Raw genomic sequence first — 26,590 nt, forward strand, 5'->3', positions numbered from 1 at the left:
CGGAGGTAGGTTAATGATGATTCACGCTCCGTCGATAAACACATTTTAAAGTATTTTTTTAAGTTGTTTAGATGAAATCAAACTGTGGTATTCAGTTACTGATCATATTCGACTCATCCCGTATCAGTTCTGCGGAGTTTTGAATAATATTCATAAAGTTATTCATTAGTCGTGAATGTTAACGGCTAATGTACTGAATGTTAAGCTAGCGTCTCGCGCAGTAAGAAACCCCGCAGTCTCTCCTAAATCACGCGTTTTTTCTTTTATCAGGGGAGATGTTTGATCCCGGCTCACAACACAATTCATCGGTTTCTGTTAATTTGTCTGTAAATACAGAGCCAGAACACACGGGGTTACATCAGCAATGCACAAACAGACCGTTATGTAACGTAACTTTCTACATAGCGTTGCAAACTGCTTATACTACTGCCTAACAAGTCTGTAATACGGCAGAATGAACATCCCTGCAGACATCATTTATTACAGATTGAGCTGCATCATTACCGGTGACGTCATCATTGTCTCACGTTTAGCAGCTTTACTTTTGTCTCCAAAAAGTTTGTAACCTTACAAACCGATCTATGTAGCCATTTACCCACGACCTATAGTTGTCATGGTAACAGTTGAATAAACAAACTGGACAACGGGCTGCAGACACTCAGGCTCCATCAAAATCTGGTAATATTACTGTACCTTTTGAGTCTGCGTGGTTCCTCATCTTCTCACAGCGTCTCTGCCGGCTTCCTCACCCTTTGTTTGTCAACAAATGCACGTGGTGTCAGAGGGGGAGGCGTGACCGTTTTTATGACACTGCAGTTGCACTCAGAGACCTCCAGATGGCGCCAAAGCGCACCAAAACTGACAACATCAATGCTCTCAAGTCTCACGCATTGGGAGTGAGAGACACACATTTCAACTTGTTCACACGCTCACACGCCACACCTTGTATTTCTCACACATAAATTACCAGGATAACGCCCACCAAGTTGCGCCGCTATTTTTTTTAACAATGGAACAGATAGGAATCAAGGGGGTTTCCCATAGAGATCAGAAGGAGCTTGCCACGCACCAGCTAATCAAAAAATATATATATATAGCTACCCCAACAGCCAATCAATAAATAGCATTGCTGTATCCGGGTAAGATTTAGATATTCCTGCTACAACAACGCTACATTCTGGTTACAAAGAAGACGCCAATGACATTTTGATTCAGACGCTCGCTGAAGTACAGACTGATCGACGTGGGACAGGACCGTTATATTTACAGTCTATGGAGAAGAGGACCATATCATATTATTACAGTAAGTCATCTCATCATTTGATTTCTGTATGTTGGGGAATATTGTGTCCAGTCAGCTGGTAATCAGTAATATTAGCTAACAGTTTGACCAGAGTGTGTGAACTAGCCAGCCAGTTGAATTCTTGCTAATTTCAGCAGCTATTCTGACACCTGTTTTTTAGTCCTAGATCAGGACCCGTATTCACAAAGCTTTTCTCTTACCTCTGTAACCGAGCTTTCTGGGTTCGTTGGACTGGATACACTTAAACAATAAACGGCACATAGGCGGGGAGCTTCTTTATCCACGGCTTCCACTTTATTACACACACACACCTGTGTACCGGTGTAACAGGATAACAACAACAACAACTGCTTTACGGCAGCTACGGTAACCCTTTAGGGACACCTCACTCTAAAAGCGAATGAGATATACAGTACATATAACAAACACAACAATCTGTTACATACGTCCCCCCCTCAACTTGAAACGTCCCCGTTTCACATAAAACATTGGCACAGGCACCAACAGGAAACCTCTCAAAACAGTCCCCTAGCAGAATTTAACCTGAGCATGAAAAAAACCCTCTGTCTCACAGTTGTCACCCAAATGTACTTAACATGATCAGCAAAAACACATGAAAAAGAAAACATCCCAGAAAGAGGGAAACAAACACCAAGCATCAAACTCAGAACCTCACAAAATCCTGAAGACGTGAAGGTGGTCGCAGGACACGCCCCCTGCGTGACTGCACTAGTTCAGGCCCTGAAAACTCCCCATACAGACTCATGTCCACACCCCCAGCCAATTGTTGCTCAACCATTTGCGGCGACAACAGGAGTGGCGAAACCCACAAAAGAGGAGATACTTTAAGGGTAGGAGGGGAGCCACCAACAGTCCCTGTAGGCACTGGCAAAGTATAACGTTTCAGCCTGTCATGGTGAACCACCTGAGGCCTCTCCAGAGAGTCCAGAGGGTTGCTGATGCGGTAAGTCAGTGCAGCCTCACTTCCAGACGCCAATGCCTCCATGACCCGGTATGGGCCCTTCCAATGTGGCGCCAGCTTCGTGCAGCTCTCAGTGGGATTATTCAACCACACCATCTCTCCCGCCTCATAGGCACGGTGGCAAACATCAGCGTCATAATACAGTTTTTTTCTCTCATGAGCCTCTGCAGCATTGAGCCTGGCGACTGAGAAAGCAGCCTTCAGTCCATCCACCATGGATGACACATACCATGGCAGAGATCCAGCCCCCCGAGAGTCTGAAACAACACCAGGCACAAGCACATCAGCAGGGACACGCGCCTCCCGACCATGCATACCACGTATGCAAAGGCGACCTGTTTTACATAACTGTCCCATTTGCCCCCACGAGAGAGCAACATCTTAGCAAGCTGGTCAATCAGAGTACGATTATGGCGTTCCACCATTCCGTCCGACTTTGGATTGTATACCATGGTGCGCGTTTTCTTGATCCCCAACATCTGACAGAGACCCTGAATCACGTCCGCCTCAAACTGGCGGCCTTGGTCGGTGTGCAGGACCTCAGGGACTCCATGCACCAAAACACAATCCTCAAAAAGACAGTGAGCAACCGTGTGAGCAGTCTGGTTTGGAAGGGCGTACACATTAACAAACTTAGTAAAATAATCCTCCACAACCAGCACGCACCTATTCCCCCGAGATGTCACAGGCAGTTCCAGAATATCTGCGGCCACCCGTTGCAGAGGGCGGTCAACCAGAGATCCGGGGACCTGCGAGTCTGACAGGCTTTGCACTGCTCACACCACACCCTAATGTCTCTCAGCATGAAAGGCCATTAGCAGGATTGTCTGGCATTCTCCCACACACCTCCACCTGCCAGTAGCCTCAGCCTCTGCTCTTTTTAGATTTCAGGAACTACTTCCTTTCCATGGGCCACAGGAACAGGACAAGGTGAGTGAGGAGTTCCTGGAGTATCAACTCATGGAGATCCCCATGCCCCAAGATCCCACCACCTTTAATGTTGAGGAGTTTTGGGGGAGCATGTCCTCAGCCAAGAGCAAGGTAAGAAATATTTGGCGCCACCTGACATACACATAATTAATTGACATAATAAAAGCAAAACATTTGAGTAATAGTTGGTTCCTTTTTTTCAAAGGTGACCGGTTTGAGCCAGTTTGGGAGGCTATCTAAGATAGCAGCATTAGTTTTAGTGCTCCCACACTCAAATGCGGATGCAGAGAGGGTTTTCTCCATGGTCGGCCTAAACAAGACCAAAACAAGAAACAGCTTGGCACTGAATGGAACACTTTCGCCAATCATGACAGTCAAAATGGCTGGCCTGGAACCACAGTGTTTCAAATGGGAGCCACCAAACCCTGTGCTGAAGGCCTCAAAACCTGCCACTAACACCTACAATAAACAACACTAACCATAATCACACAAACACACACACACACACTCACACTTGAGAGCCCTGCAACATATTGAGGCTTTGAGTTTAAATTCTTAAGAAATGAAACAGCATCCTGCTGATAAGGAAAGTGCCACGCCTCTATCACGGACATTTAAAGCTGCTACTGCACATCACGTCATCCACACCAGAGAGCTGAAGCTGGAGCGACTGTACCCACAGAGCAACATCAAGAGGAAACATCTGAGAGGAAGAAACAGCAGAAAGATGAGGTGAGTATCTGACTTGCGTACAAATGTTTACATGTTTCTAATTTATTAATTCCAAACCCTTTCCTATTTGTCTTTTTCTTCCCCTTTAGCTTCATTATTTTAGTGTTTCATATGTTTACTTTTCTCACTTTGTTGCTTTTGTGACTTTTTGTTTGTCTGGGGTAAAATAATAATAATACATTTTATTTATAAGTTTCAATTTCAAGACACTGTACATTTGTTAAAAAGACAGAAGGATCAGAACAGTAAGGACAGACTAAGAGACATTACAACATTACACACAAATCATAAATAAAACAACATAAAGGTGCAGCTACAGATAAACAGAACACACATCACAATCATAGATTAAAAGCTTGTTTGGAGAGGTGAGTTTTGATCAGTGATTTGAATGTAGAAGGGTCAGTGCAGTGTTGAATGTGTGTAGGGAGTGAGTTTCCAGAGGGAGGGGGGCAGCTATGGCTCTGTCCCCCCGGGTTCGTCGCTTGGTTCTAAGTGGGGGAGACAGGAGGTTGGCTTTTAAAGAATGGAGGCTGCGTACAGGAGTGTGAGGGTGAAGGGGAGTGAAGTTTTTGTCAATCACAGTGCCCAGGTACTTGTAACACTCAACATTCTCCACAGGTGTACCTTTGATCATAGGCGGGAAGGTTGAGTGGGAGATTTTCTGAAAATCAATGACCATCTCTTTTGTTTTTTTGACATTGATCTTTAAGAAGTGGTGGTCGCACCACTCCACAAAGTCCTTCACAACAGGCCCATGATCGACCTCTCCATCTTGGAGCAGACTGATTAGAACAGTATCGTCCGCAAACTTCAGGAGATGCCTGTTGTCATAGGTGCTCCTACAGTCGTTTGTATATAAAATATACAATAAAGGGGACAGGACACACCCCTGTGGTGAGCCTGTGGATGACAGCCGCTTCTCGGATAGGGCACCATTCGCCCTGACTGACTGAGGCCTGCAAGTTAAAAAGTCCAAGATCCATTTCACCAACCCAGCATCAAGGTTAAAATGGGACAGCAGTTTCTTTGCTAAAATGTGGGGTTGGATTGTATTAAAAGCTGAGGAGAAATCTACAAATAAAAGCCTCGCATGTGTTTTTGTACCCTCAAGATGTTTATATAAATAGTTAAATAGAGTAATAGTGGCATCATCCACACCTCTGTTTGCCTGATATGCAAATTGCATCGGGTCAAGCAGGCCCTGAACATGATTGGTCAGAACTCCTTTGACCAATTGTTCAAAAGTCTTCATTACTACTGAAGTCAGAGCCACAGGCCTCAGGTCATTTAGCTCTTTGGGAGATTTGTTCTTAGCCACAGGTACAACAATAGAATCCTTCCACAGCTTGGGGACCTTGTGCACAGTAAGTGACAAGTTGAAAAGATCTGTAAAAACATCACATAACTGATCTGCACATACTTCAAGAAATTTGCCAGTGATCATACCTGGTCCGGGACGAGCAGTGAGATATAAATCAGGTTGTTTCTGGTCGATTATACACTGACGACATTAGAAAACAGACGAATAAAGACAGACCACTACTGCTAGTCGAAACTCGCGCAGCGCCATAGACTGAATGATCAGTCTGCTGGTTCTGGTCCGGAGGCTTCTGAAGCGCCTACCGGAGGGCAGGAGGGTAAACAGACTGTGGGCAGGGTGGGAGGAGTCTTTAAGGATGCTGTGAGCTCGCCGCAGACAGCGTTTTCTTTGGACTTCCTCAATGGCAGGAAGTGGACACCTTGTGATACGCTGGGCGGTTTTTACCACCCGCTGTAGCGCCTTACGGTCTGTGACAGAGCAGTTTCCGTACCAGACTGTGACACTACTGGTCAGGATGCTCTCGATCACACAGCGGTAGAAGTTCATCAGTACAGCTGAAGACAGGTGGTGTCTCTTCAGTGTCCTCAGGAAAAAGAGGCGTTGATGAGCCTTCTTAACCAGACTGGAGGTGTTAGTGTTAGATGAATTAACAGCCCCAAGAGCCTTTTTCCAGAAATCCTCAGAAAGGTTGGTTTGTAATTCGATTTCCCAATCAGCCTTGATCTTATTTACCGCAGACTCGTTAGTTGTGAACAGGAGGTCATAAAGGTAGGAAACCTGACCTTTGGGCAAGACTCTTGCCTTGAGTGCCAGATCAATGCCACTGGGGTTTGGAACTTGAGGGAATGCCGGTGAGTGGGTCCTAGCAAAATCACGGAGCTGAAAATATCAAAAAAAGTCGGAGCTATTTAAATTGAATGCAGAACGTAATTGTTCGAAACTGGCAAAAACATCATTAATGTACAAGTCACCCAGACAGCGCAGGCCATTCCTCTCCAAAGATGTAAATCGTGGGTCAATCATAGCTGGTATAAAAAGGTGATTATTACAGATGAGCATTGCTTTAGAGAGGGAAAGCCACCCAAAGTGTCGTCTAATTTGTGACCATACAATGTGTAGAATTTTAACTGCAGTACTCATTTTAAACACTAGGTGTCTGAGTTACATATTGCTCCTTTAAAACATCTTTTCTTCATGGGAGATGAACAGTAAACATCCAAACATAGCACACTTCAAAGCAAAAAAAACTAGCTGCTGATGTGTTTAAATGTTTGTTTTTTTATTCTCCATCAGTGCTGCTCAGAGTCAAACCACACTGGAGTCCCTGCAGTGCCACTTCACCTGGGACCTGGACCGCAGCAGGCCGAAACTTTTACGTCTCACAGACAAGATGGAGGACTTCAGCACAGAGGAGGGAAATAAATGGCTGGGCCACAGTTACAACCTGTGGGGGTTCATTCAGTATAAACTGGGGTTAAATGAAGAGGCTAAGAGTTTGTTCCAGAAGGCTGCAGAGACCCTCAACAAGCTGAGAGATGCAGATGAGGGTCCTTGGTTAGTGGTGAACTACGGGAACCTGGCCTGGCTGCATCACCACATGGGAGATCTAGAGGAGAGTCAGGCTTACCTGTCAAAGGTTGATACCCTGATGGAAAAATACCCATCTCCATCCCAGGACGACCTCCATGCAGAGATCTACGCTGAAAAGGCCTGGACCCTGATGTTCTTAGGAGAGGATAAGAAGCTGGTTGTTGATTACTTTGAGAAAGCTGCCAGGATGCAGCCGGACATGGTGGAGTGGAACACCAGCTATGTCATATGGTTAAAGAACGCCCAAAACTTCAGTGACACAAGGCTGGACCCTGACCTGTTGGAGAAAATGAGACAAGCCAAGGAACGGGATCCAGAGAACTTGCACCTCGCTGCGCTCTACCTTGAACAACGGGCTAATGAAGGAGAAAACATTCGAGATGAAGTCTGTGAGTTGGCTGGAAATGTGAGCACTCTGTGCTGCAGTGGCAGTGGCATGTGGGCCTTACTAAACCTTTACGTAGACCACATATCTGTTGATGACGCCATTGATTTGGCAGAGAAAGTTCTGAAAGAACATCCAGATGTGCATTATCTGAAGAGATGTGTTGCGTTCCTCTACAGATCGAGGATCGTTTATAAAAGCAGAAATTACCCTGATCCAGAACAAAGCATGATGGACAGAGCAATCGCTCTCCACGAGGAGCTGCTCTCTCTTTACCCTCATTCTTCACTCAAAAAGGAAACAGACCTCGCAACTATCTATGCAAAGTCACATCACAGCAAGGCCAAAGCTGAGCAGATATTTCAGAAACTGCTCAAAAATGAACCAGCAGAACCTGAAGACAAACAGATGCTTTACAACAAATATGCAAATCATTTATACTTTAATCAAAATGACTCCCACGGGTCGACACAGTATCACATGAAGGCAGCAGCAATACCAAAAAAATCCTACTTCCGTAAGAAAAGCATCGGAATCCTGGAGGAGAAGAAAGACAGAGGCATAATGTGCAGAGAAATAAAAGAGTTTCTCAGAAACCTGCAAGAGCCAATGCAATAAAGACAGGGAGGCAAATTTAGGGGGAACAATTTTGTCCAAGCAAAAAAAAACAACTAATTTCTACGAAGGTGTTTTGCTTTCATGTGGTAATAAAGAGCAAAAGAATCCTGAAGAAGAATGAAAAACAGGAGGGGGCCAAGTATAAAAACTAACTAAAAACTAATTTCCTGTCATTCAAAACTATTTGAAATAAATTAAAGGAAGGTTTATTTTAATTATTTTCTTAATTATTTTTTATTTTTGGGCTTTTATGCGTTTATTTAGAGATAGGACAGTGGATAGAGTTAGAAACAGTGGATAGAGTTAGAAACAGGAGAGAGAGAGAGAGAGAGAGTCGGGAACGACTTACTAATTCAGGACGGAGTTCCCTTCATGACATCACAAAGGGCAGTAGCCCCTTGCATCCAGAGTGGATTTAGAACAAGAAACTTCACACATGTTTTTGGAAGCTCTGAGACTTTTTTAAACTGAAGAAGAGGAGGAGAATATGTGACCTTTAAATCTTACACCCTAGCTCCTGGTAGGTGTGACGTCCTCTGTAAAACACGGTCGTCATGGTGAATACTTAATGAAGAAATGTGTGAATTGTGATTATCATGTATTTTGCTTCTGTTGTGTTTTTTCAATGCTGTATTTTCAGTTTTTATAATTAATGGATTTTATAAGAATGTGCTTCACTTTGGATATTTAAAGTCCTCATTGTTCATGTGAAATTTTATTTGCTGTGACCTGAAAATTATATATTAAGATGCTCCTGTTTGCTCAAGCTGTGTTTAAGCTTCAAACCAATAAATGAACAGTGTGCACACCAAGAAATCGTCTTGAAGTTGTTTGTTTCAGTGGTTTCACCTTCTTCAGTTCTAAACTATCGGGAGGACGGCGCTAGAAATTTAAGCCTCGTCAGATCATAAGCGTCCTAATTCTGCTAAAGCCTATCACACTAAACGATTTTTAAAATCTTGAAGGGGACACATTATTAAAAATCCACTTTTAGTGTTTCTGAACATATATTTGGGTAACCTGATAAACCCATCCAGTCCTTTGTTTGAGGTCTGCATAAGTCTTACAACAGAGAGAAAAATGCTCTGTTTCAAATGTGCTCTCCTTGTGATGACACAGTGGGATTCTGGTTTAAAAAATGACCCTCCCCTCCCCCCCTGGTATCTCCACCCATGGACTCCACCCCCAGCCTAGAGCAAAACTTTTGCGCAGGTCCTCCATTTTTATTCTCTCTACAGAGGAGTGATGTCTACCTGGAAAACTCAGGGGGGCTCATTGCATTTAAAGAGACACACACACCAAAACGGAGCGTTCTGAGAGAGCTGGTTTATACAGGGTCACAAACATGACATGAATAACAATGTTCACATCCAGCACAAAGATTAAATAGAAAACTAACACTCATTTCTAACATAATATATTCCTTATAATTATTAGAGTAAGTTATTTGGCAGAAATATTCTATATTGAATAGTAGCAGCGGCGTACGAGCGCCGCACGAGTGGTCGCATGTTACAGCAGCTCCAGGGTTTTTTCCTTATTTTTTCTTACTTTTTTCTAGCTTATTTTTGTTTATTACTTCCATAATCCACTACCACAAGATGGACACAACTCTTGTTGAGTTTGCACTGGTATTTCTGTTTTTTCAACCTACTGTTTACATCTTGGACCGCGGAGGTCTCGTGTAGCAGTGGCTCTATTGTTTACACCTGCGATCAGCTGTTAGCCCTCCGTAGCACTGCGAAGCTAACCGGCGAAAGACCCGATGTTCCCCGCGAGCTGAGGAGACGGAGACGGAGACGGGGTTGCCACGCCGGGGTAAAGTGAACAAGAGGAGACGTTTCAAACCCGTCCTTCCCTCGGTCATCACCGGGAATGTAAGATCTCTTCCCAATAAGATGGACGAGCTAGCGGTGCTAACCCGGCATCAGAGGGAATATGGGGAATGTAGCCTAATGCTGTTCACGGAGACCTGGCTAACGGAGCTAACACCGGACTCAAATGCTAAGCTGGATGGTTTTCAGCTGATGTGGGCTGACAGGACAAAGGAGAGCGGTAGGAGGAAGGGAGGAGGGCTGGCGGTGTTTGTGAACGATAGATGGTGTAATCCGGGGCACATCACTATCAAAGAACAACACTGCAGTAAGGACATTGAACTGCTAGCTGTTAGCATGAGACCTTACTATCTGCCGCGGGAATTCTCGCATGTTATAGCGATAGCTGCGTATGTTCCCCCCTCTGCTAATGCCAGCTCGGCGTGTGATGTCCTGCACTCATTAACAAACAGGCTGCAGACACAGCACCCACAGGCCCTCTTCCTTATTACTGGGGACTTTAATCATACCTCTCCTTCCTCTACCCTGCCCACCTTCACACAATATGTCACCTGCCACACCAGAGACAATAAAATACTGGACCTTTTCTATGCCAACACCAAGGAGGCATACACCTCATCTCCTCTCCCTCCCCTTGGAAGATCAGATCACAACCTGGTGTACCTCCTGCCTGTGTACAAAGCTCTGGTACACAGACAACCAGCTGTCACCCGCACTGTTAAAAGATGGTCCGATGAGACGGAAGAGGCTCTTAAGGACTGTTTTGAGACAACTGCGTGGGAAGTGTTCTGTGATGACCATGGGGAGAACATTGACAGTCTCACACACTGCATTACAGACTATATTAATTTCTGTGTGGATCACACCGTACCCACCAGGACTGTACGTTGTTTTGCCAACAGCAAACCGTGGATTACTCCTGAAATAAAGGTCCTCCTCAAGGACAAAAAGAGGGCTTTTAGGTCAGGAGACAAGGAGGAGATGAAGACTGTGCAGAGAGAGCTGAAGAGGAAGATCAGGGAGGGGAAACGCATCTACAGGAGGAAGATGGAGGAACAGCTGCAGCAGAAGAATGTCAGCGGAGTCTGGAAAGGCCTGAAAACCATTTCAGGTCACAAGGACTCCAACACTGAACTGGTTAGGGATCAGGAATAGGTGAATGACCTTCAACAGATTTGAACAGCCATCCACTCCTCCCCCTACCCATTCCACTCTGCTGCAACGACCACCGTCTGCCCCCGCTGCTGACTGCACAACCCCCACCTCACCCCCCTGCACATCACTCTCTGCTCCCCCCATCACTCACAACACTGTCCAGCCCAGGTGAACAGAGAACTGAGGAAGCTGAAGGTCAGAAAGGCAGTTGGTCCGGACGGCATCAGCTCCAGGCTCCTCAAATCCTGTGCAGACCAGCTCTGTGGGGTTATGGAGCACATGTTCAACTTGAGCCTGAAACTGGGGAGAGTACCAGAGCTCTGGAAGACATCCTGCGTGGTACCGGTGCCAAAGATATCCCGCCCCAAGGACTTCAACCACGACAGGCCAGTGGCACTGACGTCACACCTGATGAAGACCTTGGAGAGGTTGGTCCTTCACCATCTGCGCCCCCTGGTGAGCTCATCAATGGACCCACTGCAGTTCGCCTATCAGCCCGGCATCGGGGTGGATGATGCTGTCATCTACCTCACGCAGACATCTCTCTCACACCTGGAGAGGGCTGGGAGCACTGTGAGGATCATGTTCTATGATTTCTCCAGTGCTTTCAACACCATACAGCCCATGCTTCTGAGGGACAAGCTGGAACACACAGGAGTCGACCTGCACCTCACATCCTGGCTGCTGGACTATCTGACCAACCGGCCACAGTTTGTGAGGACACGGAACTGTGTGTCTGACCGGGTCATCTGCTGCACAGGGGCCCCACAGGGGGCCGTCTTGGCTCCCTTCCTTTTCACCCTGTACACTGCAGACTTCTCCCATAAGACACCTAACTGTCACCTGCAGAAGTTCTCTGATGACTCTGCCATTGTCGGCCTCATCACTGATGGGGACGAGGGGGAGTACAGAGAACTCAACCTGGACTTTGTGGACTGGTGCCAGCGGAACTGCCTCCAGATCAACGCGGGTAAAACCAAAGAGCTGGTGGTGGACTTCCGCAGGCGCAGACCCACTTCTCCCACACCGGTGAACATCCAGGGAAAGGACATTGACATAGTGGACTCTTATACAGTAAGTACCTGGGTGTTCACCTGAACAATAAGCTGGACTGGACTAATAACACACAAGCTCTCTACAAGAAAGGCCAGAGCAGACTTCATTTGCTGAGGAGACTCAGGTCCTTCGGTGTGCAGGGAGCACTCCTGAGGACTTTTTATGACTCTGTGGTGGCATCAGCCATCCTGTACGGAGTGGTCTGCTGGAGCAGCAGCACTAATGCTGCAGACAGGAACAGACTAAACAAACTGGTGAAGAAGGCCAGCTCTGTCCTGGGCTGCCCCCTGGACCCTGTTGAGGTGGTGGGAGACAGAAGGATGATGGCAAAGCTATCAACCCTGATGGAGAACGTTTCCCACCCCCTGCATGGAACTGTAACAGCTCTGGGCAGCTCCTTCAGCGGCAGGCTTCGCCACCCGCGGTGTCAGAAGGAGAGATACCGCAGGTCCTTCCTTCCTGCTGCAGTCAGACTGTTTAACCAAGCCTGCTCCCAGTAGATCACAAAACACACACACAACCGAAAAATTCACTCTGACTTTGTGCAATAATAATGTTATATTAATGTTATATTATGTTTATCAAACCACTGTGCTGTGTCTGTGTTACACTGAACATTACAGACTACACTTTTGTCAAATAGCTGATCTATTTTTTATCTTTTAAATCTATTTTTTAGTATCTATTTTTTTGTACATTCTTAATTTTTTCTTTTTATATTTAAATTGTACTGTGTTCACTTTTTGTTTGCAATCTTTGCTCTTTGCTGCTGTAACACTGTAAATTTCCCCGTTGTGGGATAAATAAAGGATTATCTTATTTTATCTTATATTCGAGTTCAACAAACACCACTGGAAGAAATTAGCTGTTTAGACAGATTAACAACTTCACATACACTTTACTGCCTGGGTTTACAAGTAGCACAGGCGCCATCTGCTGGTAAACTAAGAGTATTACAAGATGGCGTCCATAAACTGATTCATCATCATGTTGCAGAGTACGGTGAATTTATAATCTGCCGCTCTCCTCTCCGAACACACGCACGCTGGTAAACTGATCATGTATGTATGAGTATTTTATTCAGCCATTATACATATACAATCATTTTTAAACAATACAATTATATATTGTATTGTATTGTATATATACAATTGATTTGGGCTGAATCCTGGAATAAAAGGAAAACCGATGTTGAAAAACAAAAACCTCATACTCTGTCAGTGCAACAGGTTGATATTGACAGCATATGAATTTCCCCAAAACACTTGTTTTTCATTGTATATCTTGTTTTGAGTTAAACATCATTCTCCTGAATGTTTATTCTGGACTCGGTGTGTGTGTGTGTGTGTGTGTGTGTGTGTGTGTGTGTACCCCAACTGCTTGGGGCCCCAGACCAGTAGGGGCCCCTCAGGGCTCACAAATGTAAACCAAAGCAGTGGCCCAAAATGACAGTAGGAAACCTCCCTAAGGGGGCCCCATCTGACAGCACTCACTGTTGTTGCCCTGCTAAGTGTCACATCCATTATTGCTTTGAAAACCAAAATGAGTTTCTGAAAGTCAACAAAGTAAAATGAAGAGGAATAATCCCCAAGAGACTCTAGAATTGCCACAGTGTGTGTGATGACGGAGGAATGTGGTCAGAGCCGTTGACAGCTTGGTCGGAGGTAGGTTAATGATGATTCACGCTCCGTCGATAAACACATTTTAAAGTATTTTTTTAGATGAAATCAAACTGTGGTTTTCAGTTACTGATCATATTCGACTCATCCCGTATCAGTTCTGCGGAGTTTTGAATAATATTCATAAAGTTATTCATTAGTCGTGAATGTTAACGGCTAATGTACTGAATGTTAAGCTAGCGTCTCGCGCAATAGGAAACCCCGTTGTCTCTCCTAAATCACGCGTTTTTTCTTTTATCAGGGGAGATGTTTGATCCCGGCTCACAACACAATTCATCGGTTTCTGTTAATTTGTCTGTAAATACAGAGCCAGAACACACGGGGTTACATCAGCAATGCACAAACAGACCGTTATATAACGTAACTTTCTACATAGGGTTGCAAACTGGTTATACTACTGCCTAACAAGTCTGTAATACGGCAGAATGAACATCCCTGCAGACATCATTTATTACAGATTGAGCTGCATCATTACCGGTGACGTCATCATTGTCTCACGTTTAGCAGCTTTACTTTTGTCTCCAAAAAGTTTGTAACCTGACAAACCGATCTATGTAGCCATTTACCCACGACCTATAGTTGTCATGGTAACAGTTGAATAAACAAACTGGACAACGGGCTGCAGACACTCAGGCTCCATCAAAATCTGGTAATATTACTGTACCTTTTGAGTCTGCGTGGTTCCTCATCTTCTCACAGCGTCTCTGCCGGCTTCCTCACCCTTTGTTTGTCAACAAATGCACGTGGTGTCAGAGGGGGAGGCGTGACCGTTTTTATGACACTGCAGTTGCACTCAGAGACCTCCAGATGGCGCCAAAGCAAACCAAAACTGACAACATATTGAGGCTTTGATTTTTAATTTTTAAGAAAGGAAAGGAAAGTCACATAACATCCTGCTGATAAGGAAAGTGCCACGCCTCTATCATGGACATTTAAAGCTGCTACTGCACATCACGTCATCCACACTAGAGAGCTGAACCTGGAGCGACTGTAACCAGAGAGCAACTTCAAGAGGAAACATCTGAGAGGAAGAAACAGCAGAAAGATGAGGTGAGTATCTGACTTGCATACGAATGTTTACATGTTTCTAATTTATTAATTCCAAACTCTTTCCTATTTGTCTTTTTCTTCCCCTTCAGCTTCATTATTTTAGTGTTTCACACGTTTACTTTTCTCACTTTGTTGCTTTTGTGACTTTTTGTTTGTCTGGGGTAAAATAATAATAATACATTATATTTATGAGTTTCAATTTCAAGACACTGTACATTTGTTAAAAAGACAGAAGGATCAGAACAGTAAGGACAGACTAAGAGACATTACAACATTACACACAAATCATAAATAAAACAACATAAAGGTGCAGCTACAGATAAACACAACACACATCACAATCATAGATTAAAAGCTTGTTTGGAGAGGTGAGTTTTGATCAGTGATTTGAATGTAGAAGGGTCAGTGCAGTGTTGAATGTGTGTAGGGAGTGAGTTTCCAGAGGGAGGGGGGCAGCTATGGCTCTGTCCCCCCGGGTTCGTCGCTTGGTTCTAAGTGGGGGAGACAGGAGGTTGGCTTTTAAAGAATGGAGGCTGCGTGCAGGAGTGTGAGGGTGAGCTGTGAGGTAGGAGGGGGCCTGGTGGTCTAGGGCTTTATGTATAAGGAGAAGGATTTTGAATTGGATACGGTACAGGACAGGGACCCAGTGGAGATATGTAGGACAGGGGCGATGTGTTCACTGGATCGGGTGTGGGTGAGAAGGGGTGCAGCAGAGTCCTAGATGTTTTGGAGTTTATTAAGGACTTTGGATGATCATCTTTAGTAACAGAAGGGTATCAGGTGTATCACATTAAGCTAATATTAATAAAAACAAGTTAAAGATGGATTTTGATAAACTGTTGTCTGTCGGTGAGGTAGGATTTTAACCAGGAAAGAGCAGTGCCAGTGATGTTGAGTGAGTGTTCTAAGCTGGATAGAAGAATACTGTGGCTGATGGTGTCAGGGGCTGCAGTGAGGCCGAGGATGTTGAGGATGTTGAGGAGGTCGTTGGTGACTTTGAGGAGAGCTGTTTCTGTGCTGTGCTGGGAAGCCTGACTGGAATGGTTCAAACAGGTTATTGGAGGAGAGGTGGGATTTGATCTGGGTAGGAGACAACACGTTCCAGTATTTTTGACAGAAAGCAGAGGTTGGAGATGGGGCGGAAGTTTCACATGCTGTCGGTTTTGAGTCCAGGTTTCTTGAGGATGGGGGTGACGTCTGCCAGTTTGGGTGTTTTGGGTACTGAACAAGAGCAGAGGGAGGAGTTGATGATTGAGGTTATGAGTGGCGAGATGGCCGGGAGATCGTTTTTGACAAGACTTGATGGGATGGGGTCGAGAGTACTGGTGGAGGACTTAGTGGTGGTAAATGCTAGTGGTGATGATGGATAGCTCATTTGGGGACACAGGGGAGAACTGACACAGAGGTTGGGTGATGAGGCGTGGGGATGCGGGTAGGGATGAAGAGAGGACAGTGAGAGTGTTGAAGCTGCTGTAAATGGTGTCAGTTTTGGATTGGAATAATAAAAGAAAAGCATCGCATTTGTCAACTGTGAAGGAGGAAGAGGTGTTGTCACTGGGCTTGAAGAGTTTGTTTATTGCAGAGAAGAGAGCCTTGGGGTTGGATGAGCCTGAGTGGATTAGGTGTGAGTAATAGGTGGACCGGGCTGCGCTGAGAGCTTCTTTGTATTGTCTGAGGTAGTCAGCTGGCGTTTGTGGGATTTCATTTTATGGAGTTTGAGAGTGTATCAGGGTGCAAAGTGTGTGAATGAGAGAGTTTTAGTTTTAAGTTTAGCCAGTTGATCTAGACAGAAGGAGAGTGTGTTGTTATAGTAAGTGATGAGTTCAGAGGGAGGGGGGGGGATTTTGCTGGTTATAGAGGCTGATAAAGCTGAGGGGTCGACTGAATTTACGTTTCTGAAGGAGATTTTTTGTTTTAGCTTTGGAGTGGGAAGAGGGATGTCAATGTCCATGTTTATAACCAGATGGTTGGAGATGTTGAGGTTGAGACTTGACAGTTGATGGATTGTGTCCAGTCCAGAATGTGTCTGTTGTGAAAGTTGAGGCAGTGAAGTAGGTCCAGGAATTATTTCGCAGTCTATTTGTCATTGATGTGGAAGTCAAAATCCCCAAGGAGCAAAACAGAAGTTGAAATTGAGCAGAGTTGGGTAAGAAAGTCATAAATAACTGAAAAAAGAAGGGTTTGGTTTCGGGGGGGCGATAGATTACAGCAGTGACCAGGGGAGTAGGACCAGAGAGTTTGAAAACAATGTGTTCAAAGGAGTCAACTGCAGGGTTGGGAATGGTGCTAGTTTGAATGTTCTTCCTGTAAACAGCAGCAACACCACCACCCTGTCCATCGGGACGGGGTTTGTCGATGTATGTGTATCCTGTGTTTGTGGTTTAGTTTAGTGAGGAATAGTCCATGGCATTTTGCCAGGTTTCGGTGAGAAAAAGGGAGTCCATTATTGGTGTCGGTTATGAAGTCATGGAGAATGAGGCTTTTATTGTTGAGAGAGCGAGTATTCAAAGGCCAGTTTGAGGTGATGATGTGGTCTTTTTGAGTGTGCAGGGTGAGGGATGATTTTAATTTGTGTTTCCTTTTAAGTAATCATCATTACGACTGATTTTTCTGGGGGGTTTTATTGAAGAGGTGGAATGTGTAATGGAAAATGTATTGTGCTCATGTGTTAAAATAAAACTGCGACAGTTGCTGAAATATCGCTGTTCAGATCGCACCAAGCCCATATCCTGTTTACCAGAGGCCTCTGCGCAAACCTCTGCACAGGAAGTACATGGTAAGAACAAACAACCCCACAAGTGCTCATGATGGATAGGCTGGATCTTTGTAACATAACAATGAGTAAGGTCTTTTTACCTGCTCTTTTGTAACATAACAATAAGTAAGGTCTTTTTACCTGCTTTTTGTAACATAACAATAAGTAATGTCTTTTTACCTGCTCTTTTGTAACATAACAATGAGTAAGGTCTTTTACCTGCTCTTTTGTAACATAACAATAAGTAATGTCTTTTTACCTGCTCTTTTGTAACATAACAATGAGTAAGGTCTTTTACCTGCTCTTTTGTAACATAACAATAAGTAATGTCTTTTTACCTGCTCTTTTGTAACATAGCAATAAGTAAGGTCTTTTACCTGCTCTTTTGTAACATAACAATGAGTAAGGTCTTTTACCTGCTTTTTGTAACATAACAGTGAGTAAGGTCTTTTACCTGCTTTTTGTAACATAACAGTGAGTAAGGTCTTTTACCTGCTTTTTGTAACATAACAGTGAGTAAGGTCTTTTACCTGCTTTTTGTAACATAACAATGAGTAAGGTATTTTACCTGCTTCTTGTAAAGTGTCTCGAGATAACACTTGTTATGAGTTGACGCTATACAAATAAAAGTTGATTGATTGATTGATGGTTCAATAGAAGTCGGACGTTGTGTAAAATGATAAGATAAAAATTGATTAATTGAAAATAACACAGACAACTGTTGAAACTGAGACATTTCAATGTTTTTTGGAAAAGTATGATGTGCCCATTTTATATTTTATGCCAGTAACACATTTAAAAAAAGTTGTGATAGGGTCATGTTTACCACTCTGCAGTAGGCCTGTCCCCCCAACGGATTTACATCGTCGACTAATCGTCAAATGTTTTGTAGTTGTTTTTGCAACATAAGAGATTAACCACGTCATTAAACTGTTTGTCTTCTAGACTTGGAATAACAATTTATTCTATGATGACTTGTTTAATTGTTTCTCTCACTTAGGCAAAACAATGGACACCCACCTCTCCCACTGGAAATTGTACAAAAGGGCAGAGGGGAGGGGGCAAAACGGATACATAATACTAACCAAAGAATCAATCAATCAGTCAATCAATTTTTATTTGTATAGCGTCAACTCATAACAAGTGTTATCTCGAGACACTTTACAAAAAGCAGGTAAAATACCTTACTCTTTGTCTTTTAACATTACAAAAGAGCAGGTAAAAAGACCTTACTTATTGCTATGTTACAAAGATCCGGCCTATCCATCATGAGCACTTTAGCAAAGCAGCAAAAGTTACAGTGGTAAGAAAAAACTGTCTTATTAAAAGGCAGAAATCTTTGGCCGGATCCCCGGCTCATGACGAAACAGCCTTCACAGGCCTAGACTGCTTGGAAGGGGATAGGGGGAGAGATGGGATAAGATGCAGGAAGAGGGATAGGGAGCAAGGGGGTGGGGGGAGGCAAGCCGTCCATCAACAATCCGGTGGGGAGGGGGGTTGTTCTGGCAGGCCGTCCATCAACAATCCGGTGGGGGGGAGGGTTGTTCTGGCAGGCCGTCAACCAACGATCTCGAGGAGCCTAAGAGAGCTCAAGAGCTCCCAGGAAAGTAGGTGGTTAGTGACTGAGATTTACAGATAGTCAGCGTTTGAGTGGCTCCCCTCAGGACGCCAGCTTCGCCGTCCCTGCTGCAGGACACAGAGGAGAAGAGCAACCTTTGTTCCCAGGGCTGTCCAGCTCCTCAACTCCTAACCCCCCAACAGACACCAACACCTCTCACCCAATGCAGACTCTCAGCCGTGAACTTTGCTTTTTTACTTCCTTTATATTTGCCGTGCACCTTAACTGCCTCTGCTTTATCTGGTCTCATGCATTACATCACTTTATTCTATCCATCTTATATCAGTATTCATACAGTTCTGGTTAATTTATTCCTGTTGTTCTTATCCATCAGCGCACTACGGTCACTTTATTTATCTCATTTTTACCTTACAGTTATATTGTATATATTAGTTCTGTTGTTCCATTATTATTCACCATGCACCTTAATAACTTATCATCTAGTATTTGCCTACTTGCACATAGCTCTGTATATATATATTTATTTCTCGTTTACTGCACATAGGTCTGTTTACATCTGTTAGTCCGATCACTGTCCACTTATATCTACTGTTTTATATTTTGTATTTTTAAGTTAAGTTTAAGTTGTATTTAAATTGACACTTTATATTTAGGTTAAAATGTTTTGTTTACTTGCACTGTTGTTAATTCATTGCTCTGTGTGCCTTTGAATTGCCCCCCGGGGACAAATAAAGTTTTTTGAATTCGAATTTGAATTGAATTTGAATTCATCTCGACACAGCCAGGTTTCAGTCAAACAAAGTAAATCAATATGCTGATCTGATATCAGATCATTCACTAAACGAGATTTGGATGCTAAGGACTAATGTTCAAAAGTCTGCAGTGAATATTCTGATTTTTTTGCAAAATCGTATTCGTAGTTTTGATTCTAATGAGATTTTGACGATTTACGCCTTTTTTTTCTACGTTTGGATGACTTATAAAAACACAGTACCTGTAGTATAACTACAGTTCGAATTACAGCTATAGTGACTGGGAGAGAGATCTAAGGGAGGCGCAGAGAAGCGTTTAAGACTGCAGCTCTGCCTCCTGGTCTGAACTCTGTGTTGTTGTCAAGAAAGAAGGGGCTGCAGACTACAAAATAAGACAAAACAGACAATTGCCAGGTAATTTTGTGTAATTATGAAAACATAAACGGTCATGCACCAGCATATTTGACCCTGTTACTCAAACGGCCCAGTGTGTGCAGGTCAGACCACAACAGCAGTCACAATCTACCCATCTGTCAGACCACCGACAAACAAACAACACCTTTTAACCGTTTGAAGGTTTACTGAACTCTCCTGATCATAATAATCCATCAAACTGAGTCCCAACAGTTTACATCCAATAAAAGATTTAATCCAAACACATTAGATCCACATTAGGTGCCAAGTGTACCAATCCGACCCTGAAGGTTGGAGCGAGACAAACCGCAGTCCGTTGATTGGTTAAAAGAACCGTCACTTTCCGTCTGACAGCAGTAATAAAGGACAAACAGAAAACGCGGCAAGATTAAATATCCTGCAGATTTCGAGAGTTATTTCAATGCTGTTTTGGATTTTTGGCCCCCATGGGCGACCTTGGAGGTGCAGACCTCTGACCGGACCGCTAGGTGGAAATGAGGCTTTTGACTTATGTGCCATTCTGTTGTCACTGTGCAGAATGTGGTTTGACATTATGCTGCTGCAATAAACAAGGCCTTCCCAGAAAAGAGGTTTTCTATTTGGTAGCATATGTTGCTCCAAAACCTGTATGTATGGTTCAGCATTAATGGAGCATTGACAGATGTGCAGTTTACCCATGCACCCCCATACCATCACAGGTGCTGTTTTTTTTTTTTATCTGAGCGCTGATAACAAGCCAGATGGTCCCTCTCCTCTTTAGCCCCGGAGGATGCAGCGTCCATTTTTTCTAAAAAGATTTCAAATTGTCAGACCTCAGGACAGTGTTCCACTTCGACTTAGTCCATTTTAAACGACCTCAGGCCCAAGGAAAGCCAGCAATGTTTCTGGATCTGGTTTATATACAGCTTGCGCTTTGCATGGTGTCACAATTGAAAAACAAGGAGGTGTGGACCCAAGTGCAGAATTAACTAAACTATTTATTTTAACAAAAAGCCAAACAAAAACTTACTTCAACAAGTTCAACAAAAACACAGGGCTCAAAAACAGGGAGCCACCGGTACACTGACATAACATTCGCACCGACAAACACATACAACGAACTGCCACAGAAGGGAAGAAACACAGAGACTAAATAGACATGGGGTAATCAGACACAGGTGAGACTAATGACACAGGTGAAGACAATCAGGGCAAACACACTGGGAAACACACAGAGGCAGGAATACAAGAAACACTGAGGACAACTACAAACTAAATCATGAAACACTAAAGACACACAGAACTCAAGAAATCTAACAAAACACACTAGAACACAGAGATACACGAGGATAATAAATGACAAAATAAAACAGAAAACACTGAAGACAAAACTAGGAAACACACAAGGGAAAAACCAGCAACACTGGGATAAAACACGGAAACTCAAATACAAAACCAAATCATGACACATGGTTAGGGTCGCCACCCGTCCCTTAAAATACGGAATCGTCCCGTATTTTACACTTTGATATTGCGTCCCGTTTTGAATCAATACGAGACACGGTTTGTCCCGTATTTCCAAGATGCCTTGAACTCAGCATCATTCAGCCCGATTCAGCCGGCTAGTTCCCGCCTCCTCGGAGCGTCCGTTGGTTTGTTTGGTTCTTTTTTGGCATAAGCAATGAGAGCTCGTCAGTGATTGTGTGAGAGAAAGTCATAGGAGTCAGAAGGAAACATGTCTGCAGGGCTGTATCCGAATTGCCAAGTACATACTCAATCTTTCAGTAGGCAGTAGGCAGTATGCAGTACGTACTATCCGTGCTGCATACTGTTAGTACCTTCTATTCAGTATGCACACACAGTAGGCAGATATTTGTTCCTACTTCGTCTGATTCATTCAGTATGGAAGTGACGTCATTTACGTTTCCCGAACCGGCCGCATTCACCCGTTTTTTTGTTCGTTTTTTTTTGTTTATCTTTATTCAAGAAGAGTAACGCTCATATACAGTCAGGTAAACAAAAAACAATATCACAATGTAAATCAAGTAAAAGGCAGATTAAATAACTAAATAACACACAGTACATAAAGAACAAATGAAAGACAGTAATATACAGAATATAAAATAAACCAATAAAGATGCATTTAAATAGTGAAATCATTATTTAAATAGAGGGGGAAAGGTTTTATAATAATGCAGATATTTGTTATATTTTCTGTTGTTAATTAAAAGTAGTGATTTCAGTCGGGACTTTAACTCTAGATTAAATATTTATTCAATTAATCCACGCTCGTTTGTTTTGATTTACGTTTAATTTCGCACAGCATTGTGGGAGTTAGTATACAATTCATTTCCTGAAAGCACGCATCCGATCCATACTGCATGAAACCCGGAAGTTAGTATCCATACTGAAATGTTCAGTATACTGCGTGGACCTCAAAAATGCCTACTGAATGACCACGAAAGTTCAGTATACTGAATTAATATAATGTAAAGGAAACTATTGTAGGCCTACTTAATATATTTTCTCCCATGTTTATAGATAGGTTATTCCAGTATAGTTTGGATAGTGTGAATATTTTTCGGTACAAAAAAAAAAAGATGACATTTATTTTAGCCAAATCTGTATTCACAGTATGACCTGGGCGAGATATCATCAATACAACATCAATATATCGACAGTAGACACTTAATTAATACAATAAGAAAATAGTTCAAAACCATATTAATAGTATCATTCATGATTTCATGAGAAAACAACAAAAACGAAAGACAGAAGGACAGAATGAATGAATGAAAATACTATTAAATTCTTACTGTTTATTTAATTAAAAACCTGTCATCCTCCTCTCTATGTTACAGCAGTGTCAAAAGCACTTCAATAATACTCTGTTAATGAATTAATGTTAAGTTAATAACTTTATTTGAACTTTAAGTTCAGTTGTAAATTAAATAGCTAGTAGTAATCATCTGCTGAAGTCGTGTTAGGTGCATTTCATTGTGCATACATTACTGTATCTGCCTTTACACTGAAGTTTTGCGTTTTTGTAAATTATTTCAGAAAAAAAAGCGTTAATTAATAATTATAATTTAAGTATGACTCTTATTACTTCATTAAAACCACGTTTTACAACTGGTGCCCCACCCCACTGTTGGGCCAGTGGTGGTCAGGCCCCTACTGAGTTGCACCCCGCTGCTGGGTGTCCCTTATTTTCCTGCTTGGAAGGTGGCAACCCTACACATGGTAGGGTTTCAGCTAACATTGTGAATCCAGAGATGAGCTGTGTTCACAGACTATGTCTCCTGGAAGTGTTCCTGAGCCCATGCAGTGATGTCCACCAAATAATTTAGTCTGTTTTTTATTTATCTGAGAAGTTTACTTAATTATCTGACTATATAATAGGGTAATAAAGGCGATTGACAGCTCAGGTTTAGAAGAGTAGAGGAGACACGGCGAGACGAGACATAACGAACAAGAACACAAGAGTCAAAACTAGCTGCTGATGTGTTTAAATGTTTGTTTTTTATTCTCCATCAGTGCTGCTCAGAGTCAAACCACACTGGAGTCCCTGCAGTGCCACTTCACCTGGAACCTGGACCGCAGCAGGCCGAAACTTTTACGTCTCACAGACAAGATGGAGGACTTCAGCACAGAGGAGGGAAATCAATGGCTGGGCCACATTTACAACCTGTGGGGGATCATTCAGTATAAACTGGGGTTAAATGAAGAGGCTAAGAGTTTGTTCCAGAAGGCTGCAGAGACCCTCAACAAGCTGAGAGATGCAGATGAGGGTCCTTGGTTAGTGGTGAACTACGGGAACCTGGCCTGGCTGCACCACCACCTGGGAGATCAAGAGGAGAGTCAGGCTTACCTGTCAAAGGTTGATGCCCTGATGGAAAAATACCCATCTCCATCCCAGGACGACCTCCATCCAGAGATCTACGCTGAAAAGGCCTGGACCCTGATGTTCTTCGGAGAGGACATGAATCTGGTGGTTGATTACTTTGAGAAAGCTGCCAGGATGCAGCCGGACATGGTGGATTGGAACACCAGCTATGTCATATGGTTAAAGAATGCCCAAAACTTCAGTGACCCAAGGCTGGACCCTGACCTGTTGGAGAAAATGAGACAAGCCAAGGAACGGGATCCAAAGAACTTGTACCTCGCTGCTCTCTACCTTGAACAACGGGCTAATGAAGGAGAAAACATTCGAGATGAAGTCCGTGAGTTGGCTGGAAATGTGAGCAGTGGCAGTGGCATGTGGGCCTTACTAAACCTTTACGTAGACCACATATCAGTTGATGACGCCATTGATTTGGCAGAGAAAGTTCAGAAAGAACATCCAGATGTGCGTTATCTGAAGAGATTTGTTGCACTCTGCTACAGATGGAGGATCGTTTATAAAAGCAGAAATTACCCTGATCCAGAACAAAGCACGGTGGACAGAGCAATCGCTCTCCACGAGGAGCTGCTCTCTCTTTACCCTCACTCTTCACTCAAAAAGGAAACAGACCTCGCAACTATCTATGCAAAGTCACGTCACAGCAAGGCCAAAGCTGAGCAGATATTTCAGAAACTGCTCAAAAATGAACCAGCAGAACCTGAAGACAAACAGATGCTTTACAACATATATGCAAATCATTTATACTTTAATCAAAATGACTCCCACGGGTCGACACAGTATCACATGAAGGCAGCAGCAATACCAGAAATATCTTCCTTCCGTAAGAAAAGCATCAGAATGCTGGAGAAGACTATAGATAGAGGCATAATGTGCAGAGAAATAGAGGAGTTTCTCAGAAACCTGCAAGAGCCAACGCAGTAAAGATAGGGAGGCAAATTTAGGGGGAACAATTTTGTCCAAGCAAAAAAAAAAACAACATCTAATTTCTACAAAGGTGTTTTGCTTTCATGTGGTAATAAAGAGCAACAGAAGAAGAATGAAAAAACAGGAGGGGGGCCAATTCTTCCAGGGCATCCAAAAAATAAGGATAAAAACTAACTAAAAACTAATTTCTTGTTATTCAAAACTATTTGAAATAAATTAAAGGAAGGTTTATTTTTAATATTTTCTTAATTATTTTTATTTTGGGGCTTTTATTCGTGTATTTAGAGATAGGACAGTGGATAGAGTTAGAAACCAGAGAGAGAGAGAGAGAGAGAGTTGGGAACGACTTACTAATTCAGGACGGAGTTCCCTTCATGACATCACAAAGGGCAGTAGCCCCTCCCCCAGGTGGGTGACACTCCCACAGCTAGGTGTTTGTTCTGCCCTCTGAGTCTGCCTTCTCACCGTAAACAATAGGACATGGAGAGAGAAAGACCGAGTACACCCAAGCCCTTCCAGAGAGGGGGCGTGGTCAGACACAGCTCATTTGCATATTTAAAGGTATAGACACAGAAACAGCCTGTTCTGAGCAGGGCTGAAATAGAGGGGTTTATAGGCATGATCAAATACAGGATCAGAGTGGATTTAGAACAAGAAACTTCACACACATGTTTTGAGGAGCTCTGAGACTCATTTAAACTGAAGAAGAGGAGGAGGATATGTGACCTTTAATTCTTACACCCTAGCTCCTGGTAGGTGTGACGTCCTCTGTAAAACACGGTCGTCATGGTGAATACTTAATGAAGAAATGTGTGAATTGTGATTATCATGTATTTTGCTTCTGTTGTGTTTTTTCAATGCTGTATTTTCAGTGTTTAGAATTAATGGATTTTATAAGAATGTGCTTCACTTTGGATATTTAAAGTCCTCATTGTTCATGTGAAAATTTATTTGCTGTGACCTGAAAATTATATATTAAGATGCTCCTGTTTGCTCAAGCTGTGTTTAAGCTTTATACCAATAAATGAACAGTGTGCACACCAAGAAATCGTCTTGAAGTTGTTTGTTTCAGTGGTTTCACCTTCTTCAGTTCTAAACTATCGGGAGGACGGAGCTAGAAATTCAAGCCTCGTCGGATCATAAGCGTCCTAATTCTGCTAAAGCCTATCACACTAAATTATTTTTAAAATCCTGAAGGGGACATATTATGAAAAATCCACTTCTTCAGTGTTTTTGAACATATATTTGGGTAACCTGATAAACCCATCCAGTCCTTTGTTTGAGTTCTGCATAAGTCTTACAACACAGAGAAAAATGCTCAGTTTCAAATGTGCTCTCCTTGTGATGTCACAGTGGGATTCTGGTTTTAAAAAATCCCCTCCCCTCCCCCCTGGTATCTCCACCCATGGGCTCCACCCCCAGCCTAGAACAAAACTTTTGCGCAGATCCGCCATTTTTATTCTCTCTACAGAGGAGTGATGTCTACTAGGAAAACTCAGGGGGGCTCATTGCATTTAAAGAGACACACACACCAAAACGGAGCGTTCTGAGAGAGCTGGTTTATACAGGGTCACAAACATGACATGAATAACAATGTTCACATCCAGCACAAAGATTAAATAGAAAACTAACACTCATTTCTAA

At 43.2% G+C, this 26,590-nt stretch overlaps 2 protein-coding genes and 1 long non-coding RNA gene across 3 annotated transcripts; all 3 read left to right on the forward strand.

Moving 5' to 3' along the window:
• Positions 1–505: 505 nt before the first annotated feature.
• On the forward strand, positions 506–3,755 carry LOC132971869 (uncharacterized). The gene is made up of 3 exons (XR_009672817.1): positions 506–1,303; positions 3,170–3,326; positions 3,421–3,755. It is a non-coding gene; the product is annotated as an uncharacterized LOC132971869 (long non-coding RNA).
• Positions 3,756–3,781: 26 nt separating this feature from the next.
• Positions 3,782–25,994, forward strand: LOC132971863 (interferon-induced protein with tetratricopeptide repeats 1-like). The gene is made up of 3 exons (XM_061034629.1): positions 3,782–3,947; positions 6,565–8,157; positions 25,267–25,994. The coding sequence occupies exons 1-2, from the start codon at positions 3,943–3,945 to the stop codon at positions 7,862–7,864; spliced, it is 1,305 nt and encodes a 434-aa protein (XP_060890612.1). The 5' UTR covers positions 3,782–3,942; the 3' UTR covers positions 7,865–8,157; positions 25,267–25,994.
• LOC132971865 (interferon-induced protein with tetratricopeptide repeats 1-like) lies at positions 14,442–25,994 on the forward strand. The gene is made up of 2 exons (XM_061034631.1): positions 14,442–14,639; positions 23,656–25,994. The coding sequence occupies exons 1-2, from the start codon at positions 14,635–14,637 to the stop codon at positions 24,941–24,943; spliced, it is 1,293 nt and encodes a 430-aa protein (XP_060890614.1). The 5' UTR covers positions 14,442–14,634; the 3' UTR covers positions 24,944–25,994.
• Positions 25,995–26,590: the final 596 nt, after the last annotated feature.

The sequence above is a fragment of the Labrus mixtus genome, chromosome 3, assembly GCF_963584025.1.
Source record: "Labrus mixtus chromosome 3, fLabMix1.1, whole genome shotgun sequence".
Classification (NCBI taxonomy): Eukaryota; Metazoa; Chordata; class Actinopteri; order Labriformes; family Labridae; genus Labrus; species Labrus mixtus.